The sequence below is a fragment of the Microcaecilia unicolor genome, chromosome 6 (assembly GCF_901765095.1).
Source record: "Microcaecilia unicolor chromosome 6, aMicUni1.1, whole genome shotgun sequence".
In the NCBI taxonomy this organism is placed as follows: Eukaryota; Metazoa; Chordata; class Amphibia; order Gymnophiona; family Siphonopidae; genus Microcaecilia; species Microcaecilia unicolor.
The window spans coordinates 343,775,125-343,802,060 of NC_044036.1; the positions used below are offsets into that span (position 1 = coordinate 343,775,125).

General features: G+C 41.8%; 1 protein-coding gene across 2 annotated transcripts in view; it reads left to right on the forward strand.

Moving 5' to 3' along the window:
• Positions 1-26,936, forward strand: part of DNAH17 (dynein axonemal heavy chain 17) — a 239,744-nt gene that overhangs the window by 179,974 nt on the left and 32,834 nt on the right. For both annotated transcript variants that reach the window (XM_030208642.1, XM_030208641.1), the window contains 14 exons: positions 1,696-1,860; positions 3,816-3,911; positions 4,139-4,356; positions 11,530-11,737; positions 14,613-14,728; positions 15,792-15,984; positions 17,129-17,364; positions 18,662-18,784; positions 18,966-19,170; positions 19,394-19,558; positions 19,931-20,071; positions 20,265-20,435; positions 20,530-20,652; positions 25,252-25,445. In XM_030208642.1, the coding sequence (XP_030064502.1) occupies positions 1,696-1,860; positions 3,816-3,911; positions 4,139-4,356; positions 11,530-11,737; positions 14,613-14,728; positions 15,792-15,984; positions 17,129-17,364; positions 18,662-18,784; positions 18,966-19,170; positions 19,394-19,558; positions 19,931-20,071; positions 20,265-20,435; positions 20,530-20,652; positions 25,252-25,445 (2,354 nt within the window). The remainder of the gene's footprint in view (positions 1-1,695; positions 1,861-3,815; positions 3,912-4,138; positions 4,357-11,529; positions 11,738-14,612; positions 14,729-15,791; positions 15,985-17,128; positions 17,365-18,661; positions 18,785-18,965; positions 19,171-19,393; positions 19,559-19,930; positions 20,072-20,264; positions 20,436-20,529; positions 20,653-25,251; positions 25,446-26,936) is intronic.

Sequence of the window (26,936 nt, forward strand, 5' to 3'; positions counted from 1 at the left end):
CTTTAACACCATTTTCGTCCAGCGGCCCAACCGACTCTTTGGCCGGTTTCCTGGTGGTTGATGATTCTGTTCTGAGGGGTACTGAGGCACCCATCTGCCTACTAGACATGATGTCCATGGAGATGTACTGTCTGCCTGGTGCCAAGATTCGAGATGTAGCGGATCTTTCTGGGATAAGCAGCATAAAACGAATTGAACTTTTCGGGATCTTTCCAGGTATTTGTGACCTGGATTGGCCACTGTTGGAAACAGGATGCTGGGCTTGAAGGACTTTTGGTCTGCCCAGTGTGGCAATACGTATGTACTTATGATTGCCTAGACTCATGAAGCCTACTGACCACTATCCTATGCTGCTCATCCATATTGGCACAAATGATACTTCTAGGTATCCTACTGAACATATCAAATGTGACTTCATGGCCCTGGGCCAGAAGGTGAAGCACCTAAGTGCTCAGGCAGTGTTCTCATCGATCCTTTCTGTTGAAGGTTAAGGACAAGTGAGAGAAGCTCGCATCCTGGAGCTAATTGTGTGGCTGCGTGGATGCAATTTCTCACAATCCACATGAAATTTAACAACTTTAAATAACGTTGTCATCTGCAAATCTGAGCACTTCACTCATTGTTCCCATTTCCAGATCATTTATAAATTATGTTAATAAGCATTGGTCAGCTAACATATATACACAGTGGACAGTGGCATATTCAAATCACCTATCAGTAGAATTTCTCCTTTCCTTGCTATCTTGTGGATATCTTCTATTAAGACTCTGACTGTGAAGGTGACCTAAATATTACACCAATGTAAATACATTTTCCTTTCCTTCATATCAGTATTACCCACAGCACTTCTTCCTTAACCCCATTTGTCCTGCAGTTCTGTCACTTTAATATTATTCTTAACATATAATGCCACACCTCCACCCTTTTTTCCTACCTTGTCCTTCCTGAATAGATTATAGCCATGTATAACTATATGAACCATGTCTCTGTGACCACCACTAAATCCAAGTCGGCTTCTATCATTGCAGCCTCTAGATCTAGAAAACGGTGCAGAGAGGGTTGAAAGTACAAAAAAGTCCAAAATCAAACAAAAGCACCAGGAGCCTTCGGAAATGGTACTTGTGCCCTGGATTAGTCACTGTTGGAAACAGGATACTGAGATAGATGGACCTTTGGTCTGACCCAGTATGGCAACTGTTATGTTCATTCATTTCCATTACTGCCTGAACAATATGTCGGAAAGAGATGGAGCTTTTCAACTTCCCTAGGAATTTCTGTCCCTGCTGCCCTCAGAATCCACCAATCAAATAAAACTAGAGCAATCTTAAATCTGGTTGATCCTGCTTGTGAACAGAGAAGGTGGGGCTGAGATGCACACAGACTCCACATCTCGCTGAGAATTTGACTATCTGTGTCATGAAATCACATCGCCCACATGTATGTCTCATACTGGTCAGTCGTCCTCATTCAGTTCATGGTGTACATTCTGCATCTTCCTTGTTCTCCTCTTCTGAATTGACTCTCTCATGTTTCTATCTTTATGGAGGTTTATCCTTCAAAATTAGACTGACCAATGATTGGTAAGAGTTATTGTAACCTACTTTTTTTTAGAATCAAAAACAGATGCTTCCACAGAGGCATCCAAAATCTATTATCATTCTGTTAGAGCTAGAATGGATTTTCTTTTCTTTTTAGGTAGATGATCTAAAAGCTAAACTGGCTGTCCAAGAGATTGAGCTGAAACAAAAGAACGAGGATGCAGACAAGCTGATTCAGGTCGTGGGGGTTGAAACAGAAAAAGTGAGCAATGAAAAGCTGATTGCAGACGAGGAGGAGAAAAAAGTGCAGGTTATAAATGAGGTATATTGCATTGTATCAAGTAATCAGTTCCTTCTCTTTATTGAAACCTCGGCACTTGAAGGTGTTTCTTAATTTTTAGCCTACTCTGATAAAACTGTAGATGGACCAGAGACAGCAGTGATTTCTACTGGATCCTATTTTCAGAAGTGGGGGTAATTTTACTGCAGGATAAACAGCATTTTACCCAAAGAAGTAGCCCAAGGTTATATTAAAACGTAACGTGTTCCTGAGGGTGGACATTGAACAGAGCTGTGAGAGATGTGCATATCTTGTAATATAGTCCCAAGAAGCAACAAGGCAAATGATCTGCAAACTCCAATGTGGAAAAATGAAAAAGCAAATGCCTGACACAGGCCGTGTTTTGCCCAAAAGGGCCTGTGTGGGGCATTTTATTTGATTGAGTTTCTACAATAAAGGAAGATTACAGTATAGCCCCTGACGCAGCCCTTTTGGGCAAAACACAACCTGCGTCGAGCATTTTATTTCATTGAGTTTCTACAATAAAGAGTGTTTTGGACTGATCTGCTTTCTCATTTTTCCATATCTTGTAATATATGCCTTTATCTGCACAACCTTAGGCAGACCGTTTGTCTCCTGCTTTCTTGGGGGAGGGGGGTTGAGGGGAAGAGGTCATTTATAAAGGTACACATTTTCCTTTATAAACTAGGCCTGACATAAATTATGTGCCTCAAAGCCTAAGCACCAGGGGCTGAAGAGGTACCCGACGGCGATGGCGGCGGCGGGGGAGGGTTGGTGGTGGCAGGAAGGGGGGTTGAAAGGGGAGGGGTGCCGGGGGGGGGGGCAAAATGTGCCCCCTCACCTCAGGCTCTGGTCCCCCCTCCCGCCAAAGTCTGGCTACACCCCTGCTAAGCACCCAAGTTCACAATGCAAGCTGCAGCCTCGTGTAATAAGACTGTGTTAAGAATCACCTTTTTTTTCTCCTTTTGCTTCATCAATTCTCTCCACCATCTTGTAAAATGGCAGCAGTATTTTTGGGTGGGGGGGGTGGCAGGGGACTCTGTTAAGGGCCACCTTGTGCTAAGGTAACTGGACCAACTTGGGGATCCTGTACTGATTTTAGAGGTGAAGTAAGGTTTCAGTGCGGCTTTGGGGGCCTAGGCCCCTCCAGAATTGTAACAGCTATGGAATGGCTGGAGGGGATGTCCAAGTCCCACCAGCTGAAGCAGTCCACTGCCCGAGCCTCCTTCCGTGGTACCTGAGCAGCGAAAAAGTTGGTGGCATTCCTCACCCACTCACGCTGGCACTCCTGCTCATGCTCAGTTCAGCATCATGAACAGATGTGCAAGGGTGCTGGCATCAGTGGGTGAAGCATGCCACTGACTTCTTCACAGCTCGGGCAATAGACCAGTTGGTGGGGCTTGTGCATCCCATCCAGCAAAGATAGGATTTAACGCCACCAGGGGTGAGGGAGGGGGAAGAAATGAGAGGAAATATGTGCCCCCCCCCCAAAAAAAAAAAGTGGACTTCTGCCTCCACCCCTGGCTTGCTGCATTGGAAGTAATTTCATATGCTGCTCATTAGCATACATTTCCATGCTAATTGTACAAAGATTAATGTAGCAGTTTAGCAATGGTATTTTGTCTACTGGAATTCTTATAACATCACCATGTGTCAGGGGGTCATTAGGACTCTTAACAGGGGTGGTTTTATTTTCTTTTTTTCTGAATCTGGAAAGTTAGATTCCTTCAGCTTTAGATGGACCTTCTGGTTCACAAAAGTATAAAGATGTTATATACTAATAAGTATATATCATTTATATATACTGATATTTATCAACATTTGCTTATTTCTGATCTGATGAAGAAGGGTTACCTTCAAAAGCTAATAAAAATGTATTAAGTTATTTCTATTTAGATACTATTAATAAATGAGCATAAATTTACTGACCCAGAGTCGAGTTGTTCTCCTCACTTTATGATTATTGTTCTCTACAGAATGTAACAGAAAAGCAAAGGTCTTGCGAGATTGATTTGGCCAAAGCTGAACCTGCTCTGTTAGCTGCACAGGAAGCTCTTAACACCCTCAACAAGGTAAATCCTTCCCAGGGAAGAACTGCATAGTTCCTTCAGAAAACATGTCTTCCTTTGTCATAAACAATGACGAGTTGTATAAAGGACCAAATCCCGCAAGGAGGCCTGCGTCTGTAGCTAGGAACTGATATAATCTACAGAATCACTGGATAGTTCATCTGCGGAGCGATGATTCTTCATCATTGACACAGGGTCTAATTGTGACTTATCTCTCACATTCTTCCTAGACCAACTTGACAGAACTCAAATCTTTCGGGTCTCCTCCAGAAGCTGTGATTAATGTGACAGCAGCTGTGATGGTCCTCTTAGCTCCTGGAGGGAAGGTTCCAAAGGATAAAAGCTGGAAAGCTGCTAAAGTCATGATGGGAAAAGTTGATTCTTTCCTGGATGGCTTAATAAAATATGACAAGGAACACATCCATGATGCTTGCCTCAAAGCATTTCAGTAAGTTAAAGAAACTTGACTTCACTAATATTAAGCCTTGTGCACCCAGGACTGAATTAACAATATATAAGGCCTTGTTCAAGCAGACATTTATGAGCCATTACCATGACCCTATTTACTTTTTTTCTTCCCATAAATTGTGTCCTCATATTTTCTTTGCCTCTGATCAACAGAATACCAAGAAGCATGTTGTGGCTTTACTGTTTTGATAGGGAAGACTACAGATACACAAGGTTAAGTGGGATCCTGAGGGTAGGTTTCTCCTAGCACAGGTCCAGATTGATCAAACTGACATGACTATTGCTAGCCTATATGCTCCCAATGTTGATCAGGCTCCCTTTTTTCAGAATCTCAGGGTATTATTGGGCATCTCCACACGGGACTCTTGGTGATAGGAGGTGACTGTAATGTCTGTTTAAATCCTACTTTAGACTCCTCCTCTGTGTGCCCTGGCGGCAATGTCTTGCTTTGAAAACCATGCTTCAAGACCTGGGTTTAGTAGATGTTTGGAGGGATTGTAGTAGGCGTCAGAGAGACTATGCTTTCTACACTTCACCCCATGATCTATACACTTGGATAGACTATATTTTCTTAGACAACTCTCTTTGGGGCTCGGTAGAGGGCGTGGAAATTGGGAATCGGGTTGTCTGTGATCATGCTGCGTGCTGGGTGAATCTGGCTGATATCCGGGATGAGGAGATAGTTAGAGAACATAGGAAGATTCTTCTTGATGACCAGAACTTCTTAATAAAGAATCAACTATAATATAAATATGCTCGATAGCAGATCGACTAGTTAAATACTACAAAACAAACAACAGATCTGCTGTCAGAAAAAGATTAATTCCTATAAGCACTTATAGCAGTGGAAAAAGCCTCAAAAATCCTTTTAAATCTTGAATTGATTCAAAAAGGATATGACGGGTGCAATAACCTATTTCATCATCACTGGCATAAAAAACCACTGCTTGTGCTAATATTCATTCATTTATGGTTAAACTGTGATTATGTTATATTCAACACCAAATTCCACACTTATCTTTAAAGTGGATGTTTGCAGCTTAACTGCGCTGTACTCATTCACTCTCAACTGGTGCAGGGCCGACGGTGGCCAGCGTTTCGCAAGGCTGCTTCAGGGCCTCTACTGCACTATCTGTTGAAAGATATACATATCAAATCTGGAAATATTTAAATCTAAAACACTGAAAACCATAAAGAATTACCACACTCACCGGGTTGAGAGGACAGCTTCACTATATGCTTCCTTACACATTGACTTCTCTACCAAAATGGCTTCTCTATAAACGTTTGACTGACGTCAGACGCTATCGCAGGCTTAGACAACTATGCAGGGGTGCTATAAAAAATGACTCCATTCAACTCGATGGTTCAGTCCTGCCGGGTGCAGAGACCGTAACCTAAATATCCACTTTTGCTCGTTTTGTAAAAGGAGCTTTTGATATTCACCTCCTCTCTTAGACTGATATATAGTTTGTAATATCACACATCTCAAATCTTAATAAAGAACCAAAAATGATCAGAAACTCCATGGTCTGATCACTACCGACTAAACATGATTCTCTACTGGAAGATAAAAGGAACTCGCCGAACACAAAGCTGAACCTCATACAAAACAAGAGGGAGGGTTGACACTACATCATTCTGGCAATCCATGTATGAAAATCGATGGTCATCACCAACCAACTCCATGGAATATGTCACAGAATGGGACAAAAGATGCTCCACTATGAGATAGCACCCATACGAGCCAAAACCTCATGATACCACAACACAATCCCATGGTATAACGAAGAACTAAAAGAACTAAAGACACAATGTAGAAGACATGAACAAGCATGGAGAAGAAACAAAAATGAACAAACAACAATCTCATGGAAAGAAACACAAAAAAGATACAAATACAAAATAAGACAGGCCAAAAGGAAATTTTATAAAGAACAAATAGGCCCAGACTATAAGGACACGAAGAAACTATAGAAGTTAGTGAACAATCTACTGGACACCAAAACAGTGACATCAACAAACAAAGAACCCCCACCTATAGATGAACTAGCAAAATATTTTGAAGAAAAAAAATCACCAACCTACGAAAATACCTACCTCAGGAAAATACCAACTTCGAAGCCTTCATAGATGAACTAGACCTTCATCCAGAAGAAACACCAGCGGACCAGACCTGGTCAAATTTCACCCAACTTTCTGTAAAGACAGTAACCCAAGCAATTAGAAAGTTTTCCTCCGCTCACTGCTCACTAGACGCATGTCCCAACTATATTATGAAAACACCCCCCAATAATTTCATTAAAGATCTTACATCACACCTCAACTTCCTTCTACATGAAGGTCTATTCCCACTGGATAGGAGAAACATCCTGCTCACACCCAGCCCAAAACAAACCAAGAAAAAAACCAACGACATCTCCAATTACAGGCCAGTTGCATGAATCCCATTAATGACTAAGATCGTGGAAGGCGTAGTAACCAGGGCTTTTTTTGAGGGAATACTTGGGGGTACTGAGTACCGGCACCTTTTCCATTGTCTGCTAAAATTGACCCATAGCCCCCAAGTTTTAATGAAAGAGATCAGGCTCTACATATCAATTTTGCCATGTCATAGATTCTGTGACTGGTTGCAGGAGGAATGGCTATTGTGGGGTGGGTTCCTCAGTGATCATAGCACTGACACGGTGCTGCTTATACTCCTGACCAAATTCAAACACAAAATCTCAATAGGCAGAAGCATCCTACTACTCCAATTTGACATATCAAGTGCATTTGACATGGTGGACCACCGAATCCTACTAAGAATACTCGACAAATTAAGAATTGGAGGGAAGATACTCTCATGGATTAAGGGATTCCTGACCACCAAGTCGTACCAAGTAAAGTCAAATTCAGTAATCTCCCCACCATGGAAGGCGGAATGTGGAGTTCCTCAAGGCTTACCACTTTCAGTGATGATCCTGCTAGCCAGGTTCCTATCTAAACAAGGCCTCAATCCCTTCATATATGCTGACGACGTCACAATTTATATCCCTTTCAAAAACAACCCATCAGAAATCACCTCTGACATCACAAACGACATTAACACTATGGAATCCTGGGCACCAGCCTACAAGTTAAAACTAAACAGGGAAAAAACACATTGCATAATACTCTTGTCCCCACACAACCCTAAGCATTTCACTAACATCAACATCGTGGGCTCATCTCTCCCAATCTCAAGTGACCTGAAAATTCTAGGCATCACGGTGGACCACGAGCTATCTCTAGAAAATCAGGTTAAGGCCACCAGAAAGAAAATGTTCCACACAATGTGGAAACTCAAATGCATCAAACAATATTTCCAAAGAGATATCTTCTGCAACATGATCCAAACCATGGTTCTGGCACAAGTGGATTACTGCAATGGGATGCAACGATCAAATAATAAAAAATTACAAACAACACAAAACACAGTAGCCAGACTCATTTTTGGAAAATCCTGATTCGAAAGTGCCAAACCCCTTCTCCAAAAACTACTCTGGCTACCGATTAAGGCTCGCATTACCTTCAAAGTCTGATCCCTGGTGTACAGAATTATTTTCAGGCAATCACTGAACTACATGATCAACCTAATAGACCGACCAATCCGGAAGGCAAATAGATCAGCGAGATCTTACCTAACCTTCCACTTCCCAAGATGCAAGGACATCAAATACAAATCAACTGATGCATCCAGCTTCTCCTACATTGGCACAAAGGTTTGGAACACAGTACCAAAAGACCTGAAACTCAAGGACAACTATCTTATCTTCAGAAAACAACTGAAGGCCCACCTTTTCATAGAATTCCTCCCAACAGAACCAACATAATCAACCAGTTTACTGCATCACATCAGCAATGAACATTACAAAGAACAGAAAGGACACAAGACTGACTCCGTTTCTTAACCTATCACATACACACAACACACCTTACCTAGTCATTAGCAAGACACATGCCCTGCTCATAAACCTACCCAAATTCTACCCTTGAATCCTACACAATCTCTCACTGTTTTATTCAAATTGTACTATGTTCGACAATAGATGTAACCATTTTATGCTTAAATTCATGTAAGCCACATTGAACCTGCCAGTGAATGGGAAAATGTGGGATACAAATGCAATAAATAAATAACTTGGAGCATAACTTGGGATGCTCTGAAGGCAATTACAAGGGTTTTTTTTCTAAAACATGCATCTAGGAGATGCAGGGCCAGAGATTTGTTACAACAATAGTATCTCGCTAAGCTGGCTCATCTTGACTTGATTTTCATTTGGCGGTTTTTCTAACCGACAGTGTTTATCACAGAGGTTTTATCTAATTCACTAGCAACTTTCTTAGATATACCATCATTGAAAAGAAAAGATACAACCTTTTATTTGAATCAGGTTGTGGGCTTTTGCATCCCATCCAGCAAAGGTAGGATTTAACGCCGCCAGGGGGGGAGGGAGGAGGAAGTAATGAGAGGAAATATGTGGGCCCCCCCCCCCCCCACCAAAAAAAGTGGACTTCTGCCTCCACTCCTGGTTTGCTGTATTGGAAGTAATTTCATATGCTGCTCATTAGCATATATTTCCATGCTAATTGTACAAAGATTAATATAGCAGTTTAGCAATGGTATTTTGTGTGATGGAATTCTTATAACATCACATACACAAGTTTTGGATTTCATGTGTCAGAGGGTCATTAGGACTTTTTCACCTGTTTTGACTGAACAAAATTACAGAGCATATTCAAAAGCATGGATTAATGAGACAAAGTCAACATGGATTTAGTGAAGGGAAATCTTGCCTCACCAATCTACTACATTTCTTTGAAGGGGTGAACAAACATGTGGATAAAGGTGAGCCAGTTGATATTGTGTATCTGGATTTTCAGAAGGCGTTTGACAAAGTACCTCATGAAAGACTCCAGAGGAAATTGGAGAGTCATGGGATAGGAGCTAGTGTTCTATTGTGGATTAAAAACTGGTTAAAAGATAGAAAACAGAGATTAGGGTTAAATGGTCAGTATTCTCAATGGAGAAGGGTAGTTAGTGGGGTTCCCCAGGGCTCTGTGCTGGGACCGCTGCTTTTTAACATATTTATAAATGATCTAGAGATGGGAGTAACTAGTGAGGTAATTAAATTTGCTGCAGTGGCATAGCCACAGGTGGGCCTGGGTGGTCCAGGGCCCACCCACTTTGAACTCAGGCCCACCCAAAATTGTGACACTCTTGCTCTGGCTGGTGGGGATCCTCAAACCTTGCCAGCTGAAGATTTTCTGTCCTTGGGCAGCCAGCTTTCTTCCAAATGTCAGCCAGCAGCATTTGCTTTAAGCCGACGCTGAGACCAGCCCTTCTGCACCTGCTCAGTTTTAGCATATGCAAAGCACCGAGCATACACAGCCTGCCAGCAACAGCATCAGTTTGAGGCAACAGTTGCCAGCTGCCATTTAGAAGAGTGCTGGCTGCTCAAGGAGGAGGAGGAAATCTTCAGCTGCCAGGGTTTGGGGATCCCCGTCAACTCAAGTGTTTAATATTTGGGGTTTGTGGGCAGCGAGGGGTGGAGAGAGGAGCAAACAGGAGGGGGAATGGGGGGGGTGAATTCCATGCCCACCCACCTTTGGCTCAGGCCCACCCCAAATCGGCCATCTGGCTAAGCCCTTGACTGATGACACAAAGTTATTCAAAGTCATTAAATTGCGGGAGGATTGTGAAAAATTACAAGAGGACCTTACGAGACTGGGAGACTGGGCGTCTAAATGGCAGATGACGTTTAATGTGAGCAAGTGCAAAGTGATGCATGTGGGAAAGAGGAACCCGAACTATAGCTACGTAATGCAAGGTTCCACATTAGGAGTCACCGACCAGGAAAGGGATCAAGGCGTCATCGTTGATGATATGTTGAAACCTTCTGCTCAGTGTGCTGTTGCGGCTAAGAAAGCAAATAGAATGTTAGGTATTATTAGGAAAGGAATGGAAAACAAAAATGAGGGTGTTATAATGCCTTTGTAATGCTCCATGGTGCGACTGCTTCTCGAATATTGTGTTCAATTCTGGTCACTGCATCTTAAAAAAGATATAGTAGAATTAGAAAAGGTACAGAGAAATGCGACGAAAATGATAAAGGGGGTGGGACAACTTCCCTTTGAGGAAAGGCTAAAGCGGCTAAGGCTCTTCAGCTTGGAGAAAAGGCGGCTGAGGGGAGATATGATAGAGGTCTATAAAATAATGAGTGGAGAGGAACTGGTAGACTTGAATCATTTGTCTACTCTTTCCAAAAATACTAGGACTAGGGGGCATGTAATGAAGCTACAAAGTAGTAAATTTAAAACGAATTGGAGAAAATATTTCTTCACTCAATGTGTAATTAAACTCTGGAATTCGTTGCCAGAGAATGTAGTAAAATCAGTTAGCTTAGCGGGGTTTGAAAAAGGTTTGGCTGGCTTCCTAAAGGAAAAGTCCATAGACCATTAATAAAATGGACTTAGGGAAAATCCACTGGTTATTTCTAGAATAAGCAGCATAAAATGTATTGTACTGTTTTGGGATCTTGCCAGGTACTTGTGACCTGGATTGGCCACTGTTGGAAACAGGATGCTGGGCTTGATGGACCTTCGGTCTGTCTCAGTGTGGCAATACTTATGTACTTATGTAACTGCTGAGTGTGATTCAAGCAAGCAGAGGTCTCTCCTGCCTTTTTACATTATCTTGAATATTGACCCCTTAATTTACAATTTATGAAAACCTGGACCCTGAAACCATATTTATAATCCTATTGGTTCTCTTAGGTAGAAACAGTAAGGCTAATACTTGACAGGGCTTAACTTATCCACATATCCAGGTATCTCAGCTGCTGACTATTGTGGCTTACAGATATCTGGATATCTTGGGCCAGCAGCTGAAGTGGCTAGATAAAATTAACCAGATAGCAGCTGAATCATTTTCCTTCCCTGCCCTAACCCACAAGAAAAGCCTATTGTCAAATAACACATGTACTTTTGGCTGCTGAGAGTAAAACCTCCTTTGGAAATCGTGTCCCCATTTGAAAATTGTAAATATTCATAATTGCTCTGCTGTTTCATTGCCTTTTGAATGTGATGCCTGTAATTTATCAATCCTGTTGCTCATTCTTCCCCCTCATAGGCCCTTTAAGACTAATCCTAACTTCGATCCTGAGTTCATCCGTACCAAGTCTATTGCAGCTGCAGGTCTCTGTTCTTGGTGCATCAACATTGTCCGGTTCTATGAAGTCTACTGTGACGTTGCCCCAAAAAGACAAGCACTGGCTGAAGCTAATGCTGAGCTGGCAGCTGCTCAGGAGAAACTCGATGTTATCACAAGTAAAATTAATGTAAGTTACCACTTTTATTCTCAGTAAAATCAACATTAGTAACACTCATGCAAGCTTTGTGAAATGTGTGGAAAATACATCAAGAAATTATCCTAAATCATTACATACACTATCCACCCAATATTGAAAACTGGAATGGCACCTAGCGGATAACCAGTTATATCACGACTATCCACCAATATTCAGCACATTGCCAGCCGTTTGGCTGCCAAAATGGCAGGTTTATTTTAGGCCAGTTTAAACTTAACTAGCCAATGCTAAATATCGACTTGGCCGGTTAAATTTAAACCGGCCATAATACATCCGCATATGTAATGCCGGTCACCGGAACTAGTCCAGCAGTGAACATTCGGACTCAGTGCCAACCACAGGAGGTAGCCAAACAACCCATTCCCACCCCCTCTACGCCTCCGTGCCACAGTGCGGTCCTCAGAGACCCGCACTTCACTCCCATGGGAATGGGTTCTTTGGATGCATAGAATCCTCATGGGAATGGGCAGACAGGAGGTATAGAGGGGGACATTAAAACACTCCCTTGTTCTGAATGTCAGGCTCTATGAGAACATGCAGACAGCTCTTTCTCTCTCGTATGATCCTTTGTTGTCCCAATGGTCTGGGAGTCACTTATTCATGTCCATAATTGTTTACCTGTAATGGGGGATTCTCAATGGACAACAGGGAAAGCCTGTGAAAGACCTCTGATAGTTAATATAGGCTGTGAAGGTACATATTGTTCTACCCTGATGAGCGTGCATTTGCTCAGCAATGAAAACCCTGCTTTCTGATAGCAGAAGGATATATTTCAGTGATCTAGTTAGCTATGTCTTTCGTCAAGAAATTTACAAGGGGACAATGTACATAATATGTTCATATCCCGCTACGCATAGTGGCCAACTCCTGCCAAGACAGTAGGTTCTGAAAGTCAGTTCTCTGTGGACAATAAGAATAACAGTCCTACATTCCTTCCCTCCTCCTCCTCGAGTTTAATTTTCTCTTTATGCTGCACGGCATTACCTTTGACAGAGACCGAGGGAGCTTTGCCTAGGGCTGCTTGGTACAAAGCATTTTAGGTTATTCTTGCCCAGGGGTTGGCAACCATGGTCCTCAAGGGCCACAACACAGTCAGGTTTTCAACATTTACACAATGAATATGCATGAGATCTTTTTGCATATAACGGAAGCAGTACATGCAAATCAATCTCATGCATATTCATTGTAGAAATCTTGAAAAGCCGACTGGGTTGTGCCCTTGAAGACCATGGTTGGCAACCCCTGTTCTAGTCAATCAGCTGACATTCTGTGTATACGATGCCGTGTGATGACAATACCTACTAGGGATGCACATTCGTTTGTGAATGAATGGGAGAACACAATGAATAAGAGCATTCTCGGTTCAAATACCTTTAAACAAACTGAATGGACATGGGGCCAGGGAAATAGTGTGGGAGTGAAGGCTACAGACCAAAGGAGCTACAAAGTCCTAAATTAGAAGTCATTCATTAATTCTCTTTTGGGCAGCAGAAGGAGAGACAAGCCCCTGGAGCAGCCCATTGGGCCAGCACATACCCCATGCTGGCTCAGTTGGCTCCTCAGGGGTCATGTCTTCCATTCTGCTGTCCAGAGGACAAGTATTCACTAGCTTTCCACATTGACTGGGCAGCTCTTGTGGCTTCAGCCATAAGTCTCCAGTCACACTGCTCCTGAGGGCAGTGGTGTGCTGGAGCCGGCTCGCAAGAGCCGGTTGTTACATTTTGCTCGAACTTGCGAGCCGGTTGTTAGAAAGGGCGAGACGGCTCTCCCTCCCTCCTCCCTCTGGATCCGGTCCCTCACCGACCCTGCCTTGGCCATCGAATTCTTCGGGGCAGGCAGTGTTGCTGGTTCGCGCTTTAAAAATGGCCGCCGAGACTTCCAGAGGCGGCCTCGCGAGACTTCTGCTGAAGTCTTGGAGGCTGCCCTGTAAGTCTCGGCGGCCATTTTGAAGTGCGATCGGGCGGCGCCAGCGGGGGAGAGTAACAAAGAAACAGCACAGATGAAACTTTAGGTTGTATTCCCATTTTCCTTTCAAAGTAGGGGACCTAAGTTGTTGGCTTTGATTTTTCCTGTCAGTGCAACAGAAAGTAGTATCGACATCAAATGAGCTCAGTGGCGTACCAAGGGGGGGGTCCTCTCCGGGTGCACGCCGCTGGGGGGGTGCCGCGCGCCTGTTGACTGAGTCTGCTCGTTCCCTCCCTGCTTCTCCCTCTGCGCGGAACAGGTTACTTCCTGTTCCAGGGCAGAGGGAGCAGCAGGGAGGGAACGAGCGGACTCGGCCAACAGGCGCGCGGCACCCCCCAGCAGGTAAAAATGCACCCGGGAGGGGGGGAGGGTGTAATTTCGCCGGGGGGGGGGTAATTTTGCCGGGGGGCACGCTGCACCCGGGGGGGGGGCACATCGGCGATCCGCCCCAGGTGTCAGGCAGCCTAGGAACACCACTGAATGAGCTCATTTCTTCACAAAACTCTGACTCTAATCTAACCCTGCCAGAGCTTCTTTGACCCTCGTCTAGAGGATCTGAAATCTTTCTAGCAATGTTGCTGCCACTTTACCCCTCTTCAGGCACTTTGGAGTCTTCTGCTAATATTGTGCTGCCTTTGCTCCTCTTTGGGTGCTTTGGGGTCTTGATGTCTCTCTAGTGGATGACCCATTGCCTTTATTGGAAAAGAATGAAATGAATAATTCAGAATTGGAAAATGAACCAAAACTTTTCTCTATCAACATTCTTATCACAACACCTACTATAGATAAGCAAGTTGGCTTTACAGAACTATAATTATGAGGAGAGTAGGAACCGTTTCCTTGTATTACTACTTTTATAGATTAATCATGTTATTTTCAGGTACTAAATGAAAACTTGGCCAAACTAACAGCAGAATTTGAAAAGGCCACAGCGGAAAAAATCAAGTGTCAGCAAGAAGCTGATGCTACAAACCATGTGATTTCACTTGCTAACAGGTATTCAGAAAGACCCATTTTAGCCACTTTCAAAGATATGTACGTAAACCCCAAAAGGCACATATGCAATAGTAGGGGAAGATGACCTGATTCAGCTTGTCTTAGGAGCCTTCTCAGACATATCTGCGCATATCCAGCAGATAGCCAAGACCTGTCGCTTCTTCCTCTACAACATTAGCAAATTCACCCCTTCCTCTCTGAGCACACCACCCGAACTCTCATCCACTCTCGCCTTACCTCTCGCCTTGACTACTGCAACCTACTCCTCACTGGCCTCCCACTTAGCCATCTATCCCCCCTTCAGTCCATCCAGAACTCTGCTGCACATCTTATCTTCAGCCTGGACAGATATACTCACATCACTCCTCTCCTCAAGTCACTTCACTGGCTTCCGATCAGGTACCGCATACAGTTCAAGCTTCTTCTACTAACCTACAAATGCGCTCGATCTGCAGCCCCTCCTTACCTCTCTACCCTCATCTCCCCTCATCTCCCCTTACGTCCCTACCCGTAACCTCCGCTCTCAAGACAAATCCCTCCTTTCAGTACCCTTCTCCACCACCGCCAACTCTAGGCTCCGCCCTTTCTGCCTCGCCTCACCCCATGCTTGGAATAAACTCCCTGAGCCCATACGCCAGGCCACCTCCCTACCCATCTTCAAATCATTGCTCAAAGCCCACCTCTTCAATGTCGCTTTCGGCACCTAATCACAACACCTCTACTCAGGAAATCTAGACTACCCCAACTTGACATTTCGTCCTTTAGATTGTAAGCTCTTCTGAGCAGGGACCGTCCTTAGTTATTAATTTGTACAGCGCTGCGTAACCCTAGTAGCGCTCTAGAAATGTTAAGTAGTAGTAGTAGTAGTAGTATTTTGTAAACGAGGGATTGTCAAGCCCTGAACCCCTGGCCCATGTCACTATTAGCAATCCATGAGCCTCTCAGGCCAGTCCTTCACTGTGAAGCTAGGGATTTTCAGCCTAGGCAGCTGTCGCTAAGCTATGGGCCCAGTAGATACGTTAAATAAAGAAGCTTCTCAATGTGTTATTTCTGCTTGTTACAGGCTTGTTGGAGGATTAGCATCAGAAAATGTACGCTGGGCAGAGGCTGTGAAAATGTTCCATCAGCAAGAAACTACATTGTGTGGAGATGTGCTGCTGATTTCTGCTTTTGTGTCATATGTTGGCTATTTCACAAAAAAATACAGGACTGATCTGATAGAAAAATATTGGCTACCCTATTTACATGGACTACAGGTAAGTATTTTGAAAGACTAATTCACGATATATAGAAGAGCCCAGATCCCAGCAATGCTGTGGGTTTGCTGTATATACCTTAGATTACAAGCAAGCCTTAGCCTTCTATCTGGAGCAGACTAAAGCCCAAAGCCATTCCACCCAGCTTTTTGTTTCTTTTCACCCAAATTGGATGGGGGTACCCATCGGAAAACACACAATTTCCACTTGGCTAGCACATTGCATCTCCTTTACATATGCCCAGGCTGGGCTGATTCTAGAGGGTCATGTCAAGATTCATAATGTCAGAGCCATGGCTACATTGGTAGCCCACTTGAGGTCAGCCACTATAGAGGTGATTTGCAAAGCTTGACCTGGTCATCTGTCCACACATTCACATCTCATTACTGCCTTGAGCAGGATACCTGAGCCGGTTCTGGCAAGCAGTCCTGCAGAATTTGTTGGGTGTCTAGAATCCAACTCCACCACCTAAACCCAGGCTCCTTTTGTTCTAGGCTGCACTTCCACACCTAGTATGTCTATGCTTTCAGATTGATTTTAATTCCAGGAGTCAACGTTCCGAATCCCGGTTGACCTAGCATTGTTGTTTTCAGTGTACCTGGTAGCTAGGGATTCCCATCTGTAAGAATACAATGGCCTGGTTGTCCTCGGAGAAAGCAAAGTTACCTGTAGCAGGTGAGAAGGCCAAGTATTCTCCCACCCTCCCACCTTCCCTTGAAGTTGTATTCTTTGACTATACAAAATGACCGAGGGACTCACGCTTTGTGCGTCGGGCAGGCAAGCATTGTGGGATACTGCTAGAAAGTTCTTGATCTTGCTAGTTAGCGTTCACATTAGGCTCCATCGGATGACGTCATCCATCTGTGAGAATACTTGGCCTGCTGTCCTCGGAGAGTAACTTTGCTTTTTCTTCAGTCAAAAAGGGTATTTTCCATGTTAACTTTGTTCACATTAGTAGTCTTTCCTGACAACTGCAGACTCATTTCGCAATAGAATTTGAACAAAAGAGCATGGAGTATGATTTCTAAAAGTATTTCCCCACAGACACAGTCAGACATAGTTGTCTGGCCCCAGCTGTTAAGATAAGTTTGATGTTTAAATGATATTTATAGTTGAACATTGCCATGACTCATATCTGCTCTAGGTACCAATTCCAGTTACTCCAGACCTGGATCCCTTAAGTCTTCTGACTGATGACGCAGACATTGCAGCCTGGAATAACCAGGGGCTGCCCAGCGACCGAATGTCTACAGAAAATGCCACAATCCTTTGTAACACAGAACGCTGGCCACTCATTATCGATGCACAGTTACAAGGGATCAAGTGGATTAAAAAGAAATATGGCCAAGCTTTGAAAGTTTTAAGGCTGGGACAGAAAGGGTATGTGTTCATTATTTTTATCTTAGCAAAACTTCTCTCTGGTATTACGTAGGAACTTTTACAAACCCACTTTGCCCAGTTATTTTCATTTACAGTGGGTCATATTAAAGGCTCTTTCCTGCAGCAGAGAACAGGCTGATGGACACTTTCTCCCCACATAACGCTCATTACATTCCTCACCTCATCCCATGTCAACCTGCCTAGCAGATGTTAGATTTTATTTATTTCTCTTTTGCCAAGAAAGATGAATCAATCACACAACTGGGTAATGTCATCCAGCCGCAGTGACAAGGAACAGCTCTCTCCAGGGCCGGTGTTCAAAAATCATACGAGTTAATGCCAGGTTTGCGCACGGGTTAGGTAGGGCAGCATGCACAAATGGCTTTAAGCACAAACCACATCATCCCCGGGATGCTATATATCATGCTGAGATTTCTGTGCAGAAATCGAAGCGTATTCCATGACAATGTGCATAACTCCGTTAACAAGCTAATCTTAACCAATTATCAGCACTAATTGGCATTAATTAGAATTGATGCACACTACTTGCTAAGCGTATTCTGTAATGTGGTACGCATGAATATTAGTCACATAGTTGAAAAGTGGGTGTGGAGTGGGCGGGTGGTGGGTATTTCTAAAATACCCCCGCTCTGCACCTAATTTAGGTGTCGGGATTTTTACGTGTGATACAAAAAATCTAGTCCTAAATGCATTTAAATGTGGTCATTCCCTACCCTGCAGCTATGCACAAAAAAATGTTTTCAGGCACATTTAGCACCAGAAACTTTCCATCAGGTCTGGTACAGCGTTAGAAGGGTTCATTGAAGTGTTTAGAATTGCCTCTTCTTTCCCTGCAGCCCAACCACCCTGCCCCAAACTGTAATCTAATTGCCCCCCCTCTTCCCTTCCACCCAGCACTCCACAAGCCTTAAAAGATACCCATATCACATAGCCTGGTGATCCAGGCCAGGACCTTCCATGTTTCTCCCACTCTCCCTGCCCCCAGTCTGACCTTTCACTTTTTTCCCCCTCCATTCACCCCCCTATCCCAGCATATCTCTTTCCTCCCCTCTCTCTTTGGGTCCAGCATCTCTCCCTTTTCCTCCTGCCATCCCACTCTTCCCTCTTCCCCTCCCCCATCATGATCTGGCACTGTTCTCACCTCCCACATGGTCCAGTGTCTCTTTTCTTTCCTTTCTTCCCCTGCAGCTATGCCAGTATCATGTCTTGGGTGGTGTGAATGAAAAGTGAGGGCAAAGCATCTCCATTTCATGATATTGTTGGCATTGTTTTGCAGCTATTTAGACAGCATTGAGAGATCAGTGTCCAATGGTGATATTTTACTGATTGAGAACATTGAGGAATCCATAGAGCCTGTGTTGGATCCTTTATTAGGAAGAAACACCATTAAAAAAGGAAAGTAAGTACATTCTCTGAATGGAGAGAATTTCTCACATTTTAAAGGAGACTAGTAAATATATTGTGATACATTAGTGAACTGTGAAAAAAAAAACCCAGATGACTGCAGTTTGTCCTAAAAGTACCAAGTCATTTCTCGATCCATCCTGCCTTTTGACACTTACAGGTCATTTTCCTTTCAGATTTATCAAGATAGGCGATAAAGAAGTGGAGTATCATCCAGATTTCCATCTTATTCTGCACACAAAATTATTTAACCCACATTACAAGCCAGAAATGCAGGCCCAGTGCACGCTGATTAACTTTTTGGTAACCAGAGATGGGCTGGAGGATCAGTTGTTAGCTGCTGTAGTGGCTAAAGAGAGACCTGATCTAGAAGAACTGAAGGTAGGATCTTTTTCACATTGTCAACAAGGAGTGGGGACCCTTAAGAGAGTCAGTAATGCAGCAAAATTCACTCACCACCCCTTTGTTCATTAATAGGGGAAAAAGCATTTCGACTAAGTGCTGTGGACACTCCTGACAATTTATGGGACCCCCATGAAATTTAGTTAACAGTCGATCAGATTTATATGATGCTTGACAAGGGTCAATCATTTCACTTTTTCAGGCTAACCTCACTAAGCAGCAGAATGAGTTTAAAATTGTTCTGAAGGAACTCGAAGACTCGCTGTTGGCCCGACTCTCTGCAGCATCAGGAAACTTTCTAGGAGACACAGCACTTGTGGAGAACCTGGAGACAACCAAACAGACAGCCTTGGAAATTGAGGAGAAAGTAAGGAATATTTCTTAGGAAATGCTTCTTCTGCCGCTTGAGAAACATAAGGATGTGAAGGCAGCGAAGGACCCTAAGGCCGTACTGTAGACTCTGCCTTTCCTTTCACTCTTTCCAACTAAGGCTTCTCTTTCTTTTTCCTATACTTTCTTCAATTCTGTAACGGTTTTGTCTCCATCACTTCTTTCCATTAATCCTACCCTCTTCTACGACTTCACCTTCACTTTTACAAAGCCTGTTTAGTCCCTACAGTTCTGTCATGCTTTCTATGTAATGTCACGGCTCATTTGCAAAAGGGCTTTAATGGAGGTGAAAGTAGATATGCATATTCATTTTTACAGTAATGCATTAATAAAGATCTATTTCTTTTAGGTGAAGGAAGCTAAAATTACAGAAGTTAAAATAAACGAGGCCAGAGAGAATTATAGAGCAACCGCTGTGAGAGCATCCTTGTTGTATTTTATACTTAATGACCTCAACAAAATCAATCCCATATACCAGTTCTCACTAAAGGTAATATAACAAAACATATCACTGTGAGCGCTCACATTCCCCCTCCTCAGTTCAGTGCAGGTCCTGCCAGCAGAGGTCCACCTTCATCCCTAGGGCCAATGCTCAAGACCTCATGACGAGGCACACTTGTGTGGCAAATCCCTTTTTCACCTCACTTGTAACAAATGTGAATTCTCCCTGTCTTTGGGTCTAGGCCTTCAGTGTGGTATTTGAGAGAGCAATCCTGCGAACTCCTCCAGCAGAAAATGTGAAGCAGAGGGTGATTGGTCTAACAGAGGAAATCACATACTCTGTCTTCATTTACACAAATAGAGGCCTCTTTGAAAGGGATAAACTCATTTTCACGGCACAAGTTGTATTTCAGGTACATGGATGGACATTAAATGTCAAATCACTCTTAATGACATGGTATTTGTGCTTTGTTGTTACAAACGTTCTGCATTGTAATATTTTTCTAGATTTTATTAATGAGGAAGGAGATAAATCCAGTGGAGCTGGACTTCCTTTTGCGATTCCCGTCTAAGGCTGGAGTTTCCTCACCAGTAGACTTTCTATCACAGCAAGGCTGGGGTGGAATTAAGGTGGGTTGTAAAAGTATTTTCCCTTTGAGCTGGTCAGATCATTGTTTCATTCACTGTAGCTTTGTTAATTCAAGTTTGTTAGGAAAAAAAGCTTTATCATCTGTTCTAAAAACAGTGAAATTGAAGAATGGTCTTTCCAGCTCAGCTATATCTGCTACGCTGTCTTCTTCCATTCCATCTTTTGATGGTATGGATTTGTATCAAGGTACACAACAACGGTTTGCAGCTTTAAAATCAGCTGCCAACAACCTTGTAGGAAATAAAGTGATTAACTCCTATTGTCATTTTTTAAAATAAATGGTTTCAATCAGGATTGCTATTGTTAACGGCAAGTACGTCAGCCTGAGTGTAAATGGCATAAAAATCCTACAGTACAACTGCATCAACAATGCAAACTTCAGAGTACATTTTATTATGAGAGGTTATGAAGAGTAAGAAGGATTTTATAAATAAAGAATTTTCCTCTTCATCCAATCCAACATGAGAACAAATCAAAGAAGAAACTATCTTAAAAAGACAAGGAGGATTGTTGCCAACTTCAGATAATTGCTTGTCTGCTGAGGGGTTTTCAGAGTTTTTTTTATAACAAACTTGTTCTTTGAAGCTTTCCTCAAATTGAGAGTATTTCATTTGACATTGATCAGGCATAAGTACATAAGTAATGCCACACTGGGAAAAGACCAAGGGTCCATCGAGCCCAGCATCCTGTCCACCACAGCGGCCAATCCAGGCCAAGGGCACCTGGCAAGCTTCCCAAACGTACAAACATTCTATACATGTTATTCCTGGAATTGTGGATTTTTCCCAAGTCCATTTAGGAAACCGTCTAACCCCTTTTTAAACTCTGCCAAGCTAACCGCCTTCACCACGTTCTCCGGCAACGAATTCCAGAGTTTAATTACGCGTTTGGTGAAGAAACATTTTCTCCGATTTGTTTTAAATTTACTACACTGTAGTTTCATCGCATGCCCCCTAGTCCTAGTATTTTTGGAAAGCGTGAACAGACGCTTCACATCCACCTGTTCCATTCCACTCACTATTTTATATACCTCTATCATGTCTCCCCTCAGCCGTCTCTTCTCCAAGCTGAAAAGCCCTAGCCTCCTTAGTCTTTCTACATAGGGAAGTCGTCCCATCCCCGCTATCATTTTAGTCGCCCTTCACTGCACTTGGATAGACAGAGTCAGTGACCATGTGGAGCAATTTTTGCTCAGTGTCAGTTACTGAGATTGTTAAACTTTTTCAATCTATTAATTCCTCGGCCGTTTTGTTGGATTTTCTTCCACTCAATTATTTGTCTTTTAGTAAAGAGGCTATCACACCCTTTTTGATGTATTTGGTCAATTTTTCTTTAGACACAGGTTGTGTTCCAGGTAGTTTGAAGGAAGCGATTGTAAGACCCATTCTTAAAAAGGGGGGGTGTGGTAGACGTGTTAGTCCACTTTTAAAGGTAATCAATAGAAATAAAACATGGAAAGAAAATAAGATGATACCTTTTTTACTGGACATAACTTAATACATTTTTTGATTAGCTTTCAAAGGTAGCCCTGATGAAGGTATCATCTTATTTTCTTTTCCATGTTTAATTTTGTTTTATTTCTATTGATTACCTTAAAAAGGGGGAAAATATTGAAGATGGTTACCCAGGTTTTAGACCCATTTCCAATTTGTATTTGTTAGCCATGATTTTAGAAAAAGCAGTTTTGTTTCAACTAACTGAGTTTCTTGATGTCAGTAAGATCTTACATTTACAACAATCTGGCTACTGTTGTGATCAGAGCTGCTGTTGGAAATAGTGGATGAAACACAAAAGCCGACCAGGATACAATTAGATTTGACAACTGAATTCAATAGTTTCTCATCCAAAATCATTACAATGTCTTAGGAATGTTGGCATTAATTCAGTTGTTTTACAGTCGTTTGTTTCTTACTTTTCCGACCAAGTGTATTCAGTCTCTTGGAATTCTGAGCGTTCCTCAAAAAGAGTCTCCGCGAGGGGTGTCCTTCAAGGTCTTTGTTATGGCCTGTTCTTTTTAATTTGAACCTTCAGCCTTTAGCAATGTTGTTGGAGACCTGGCATGTAGATTTTCATCTATTTGCTGACAATATTCAGCTTATTATTTTCATGAAAGACAACCAAGAGGCTACTATTGCTGAGTTTAATGGCAAGCTTAGAATCCTGGTAGACCGGATGGACACCAACGATCTAGTACTGAATGTGGACAAGTCTTCAGCTATCATGTAAACAAAATGTTCTAAGAGCCCTCCCTGAAATCAATGGTCATCCTTTGTCTTTTTATCCCAGTATAATTACTTTGGGATTTAGATGCGATAGTGATTTGACTTTCAAATCACATTGAAGACTTGTTTTTATCATTTGCGTGACACTTACCAGGGAAAATTTGTTCAAATTAGTACATGCTTTTATTACAACCAGACTTAATTACTGTAATTCTTTACTGATAGCCTCCAAGAAAGTGAGTTTATGGCGATTGCTACAAATACAAAACACACGACTTATATCTGGAGCAAAAATGTTTGATCATATATCCCCGATTCTATACAACTTGCATTTGTTACCTATTTCTAAATGTATGGAATTCAAAGTATTATGTTTTGTCTTCAAAGCATTGTTTTTAGATCGTCCTGTGTATCTATCCAGGAAATTAATTAAATATTGTCCTGTTCTTCGCAAAAAGAACTTCTTACATTACTAGGACTCGTAAAAAGGCTTTTTCATATGTTGCACCTTACTTATGGAATTCCTGGGTTGATTGCTTCTCTGATTTTTTTCTCATTATGCCTTCCATAAAGTCTTAAAGACTTTATTGTTTAGACAGTGTTACGACATTCAGTAATGTAGATAGTTTAGAATATTTCTAATTTTTTGGCAGCATTTATTTTTAGTAGTCTATATTCTTTCATGATGTATGTATGTAATTATTGTTTTTATTGTAAGGTATACACATATGAGTTTGTCTTGGGCAGACTGGATGGACCATGCAGGTCTTTTTCTGCCGTCATCTACTATGTTACTACAGATAGTATGTAGTTGTATATTAAGTCAATAAAATCCAATCTAATCATTTGAGTTTATGTTGAAGATGTAATTATAATAATTATTATTATTTGTATACCTCCCAACCAGTAGCTCTGAGTGATTAACAAAAAGAATAATAACTACAGTATTTACAGTAAAACAATAATCAAAAGTTACACTGATAAAAACAACAACATGTAAAATGAACTAGAAAATGTATTATATAACCATAGTTTGAGGGATTTTTCTAAAAGTCCAGTAATTACACACTTTAATTGAAGTTGAAGCTGAAGGGAATTCCATAGTCCAGGAACAACGTCTCCCAATAATTTCTTCTGTATAGAAATCTTTCTGGTTTCCAAAACAGGAGGAAATTGTACTTGATTAATGTAAATGTTCAGAGAAGAGTGAGACTTTATTTAAAGTTGTAAGTAAGATGATTTGTAGTAAGGACTTACCATGTAAAAATTTTAAAAGAAATACAAAATCATTTAAATGCAATTCTTCCCACTTTTGGAAGCCAATGTAACGATTTCAGTAGCAGAGTCACTCTATCAAATTTAGTTTTATATAAAATACTTTCCAAGGACGAGTGATGTCATCTAACAGAGCCTTGCGGAGGAATCACTCTCCAGCTCCAGCAGAACTTTTTAGAGTGTTGCACTGCACGTGCCGATGTAATGCTGGAGCGGGACCTTGGCAGTCACCATTTCTCCATTGAGCTTAACAGTCACACTTTACTGCTGCTCCCTCTCAGCTCGTGTCTGGCAATAACTAAGTCTCAAAGCATTCTCCTTCCCAGTCTCACACACACTGGAGCTGCAGCTACTTTGGCTTGTTCTTCAGCTTTCCCAGGAACTCAATTAATTGGTCCCCGGGCTTAATTACATCTACCTATGTTTTGAGCTCCCAGCCTGCTTGTCTGTGTCAGCTCATTTTTCTCCTTAGTATCATAGTAGATGATGGCAGTTAAAGACCTGCACGGTCCATCCAGTCTGCCCTACAAGATAAACTCGTAGCATATGCTATGGAGCTCCCATTAACGTTCAGCCGCTAAAAAACCTGTGGCACACTACTCAATATGTTAGAGCATTAAAAAATGTTTATTAAAATGAAATGTGTGAAAGGTTTTGGGAAACAAAAAGGCTGAACTAACTTAAAACAAACTGAAAATGCACCGACTCACAGCTAAATACTCTTACAGACTGAGCATCACATACTTGTGGCCTGATTTAAGATGAGTCAGTCTAGGGGCCTGTTTAGCTGACAGGAGAAAAAGCGTAAGTTTGGGTACTTTTGTTTTGAAAACTGATGCAAAAGTCTGTGGGTAAAAAATACTTCCAGACTTTGCATAATGCTGACAGTTTGAAATCAGCCCTATGATACATTACATTTATTTTGGCTATTTGTTATGATAATCTGGACTGAAGCCTTAACAACTGGCAAATCTCAGACTTGTACTGACTGAAGCCCTTTTTCTGAAGCTGTACTGTTAATGATGAAATGGTAAAGTATCCTAGAGAAGAACTTGATTAGACCACCTTCTGCCTTGCTTCCAGGTACTCTCTGACATGGACGAGTTTAAGAACCTAGATAGTGATATGGAAGGTTCAGCTAAACGTTGGAAAAAATTTGTTGAGTCAGAAGCTCCAGAGAAAGAAAAATTTCCTAAGGAGTGGAAGAATAAATCTACTCTGCAGAAACTGTGCATGATGAGGTGTATGAGACCAGACAGAATGACTTATGCAGTCAGGTACGACTGCATCACAACCAACAGTTCACCACCTCTACCAGACATGCAAATACACAACAGGCTTCTCTGCACACGTACAAGGCAGGAACTAGACCTACACAAAATGGGTAAAAAGCATCATGATGTGTCCCAAAAGCAAGGACAGGAGCTGCTTTACATAGTTGAGTAAGACCATGGAAAGGCCTCTACCGTTAAAAGTTTACACAAGAAAAACAGACAGTGGGGTAGTTGGATGAGGGATAGGGCAGCCGAGACTCTAGAACAAAAATTTTGGTGTTAAATGAGAGTACTATGCAGATTGAACTTGGCTTCACACAAACCATCCTTTAGAAAAAAAAATACTAGACCTTAGGCTTCATGCTTTTTGAACTCTTATAGACACAATAATTGTGAGCACTAATTTTTGGTGTAAACTGTAATTTAACACAGGACTCTAATGTATACCAAGCACACCACAGGAGTACTCTTTTCAATAAAGTCTCTATAAAGATTTTTTATATATATAAAAGGACCATGAGAAGCGGGATAGAGTCCAGCATTCAGTTGTATCTCTTGACTTTCTCGCCTATTGTCTTCATCAGTTCAAAACATTTTTTGAAACATTTTGTTCAACAAGTAGCTTCTCCTCTATTCTTAACAATCTCATCACAATAGCAATATCTTCAAAGAGAATAATATCAATGTAGATTCAAAGTAAGTACTTATCTCAAGTTTTTCTTTTCTTTTTCTTGCAACTTAAATATCCATCTGATTAAGTACCTCCCATCAAATATCAAATAGATATTTAAGTTACAAGAAAAAGAAAAGAAAACAAGATAAGTACTTACTTTGAATCTACATTGATATTATTCTCTTTGAAGATATTGCTATTGTGATGAGATTGTTAAGAATAGAGGAGAAGCTACTTGTTGAACAAAATGTTTCGGACTGATGAAGAAAATAGGTGAGAATGTTAGAATCAAAAGATACAACTGAATCCACCTTCTAATGGCCCTTATAGAGACTTTATTGAAAAGGATACTCCTGTGGTGTGTTTGGAACTCTTATACAGCCTTTCTTGGGCAGATATTATACTACTTGACAAGGTTCTATTCTTGGCATTTTGAGTTACCTTTTAGCATTTGCATCACATACAAAGCCCGTCATCATCATATCTATGCTATACCAAACTGTAAAAGAGCAAAAACTGCATCACCATTAGGACCTGATTCACTGAGGTAAACATAGAATGGGAGAAAAACCTTTTAACAAATCATTTGCTTTATCTAACCACGTAACCCTCTTCACCTACCAACACAGCATGACTATGATCGAACAGACAACATGCAATCTTCATCCATTCCGTCCCTCCACTTATATCTCATACGATCACTATACAACTTTGTATTTATCCACTGACTGGGCAAACACCTCTGACGGTACTATGTAAGCCACATTGAGCCTGCAAATAGGTGGTAAATGTGGGGTACAAATGCAACAAATAAATAAATC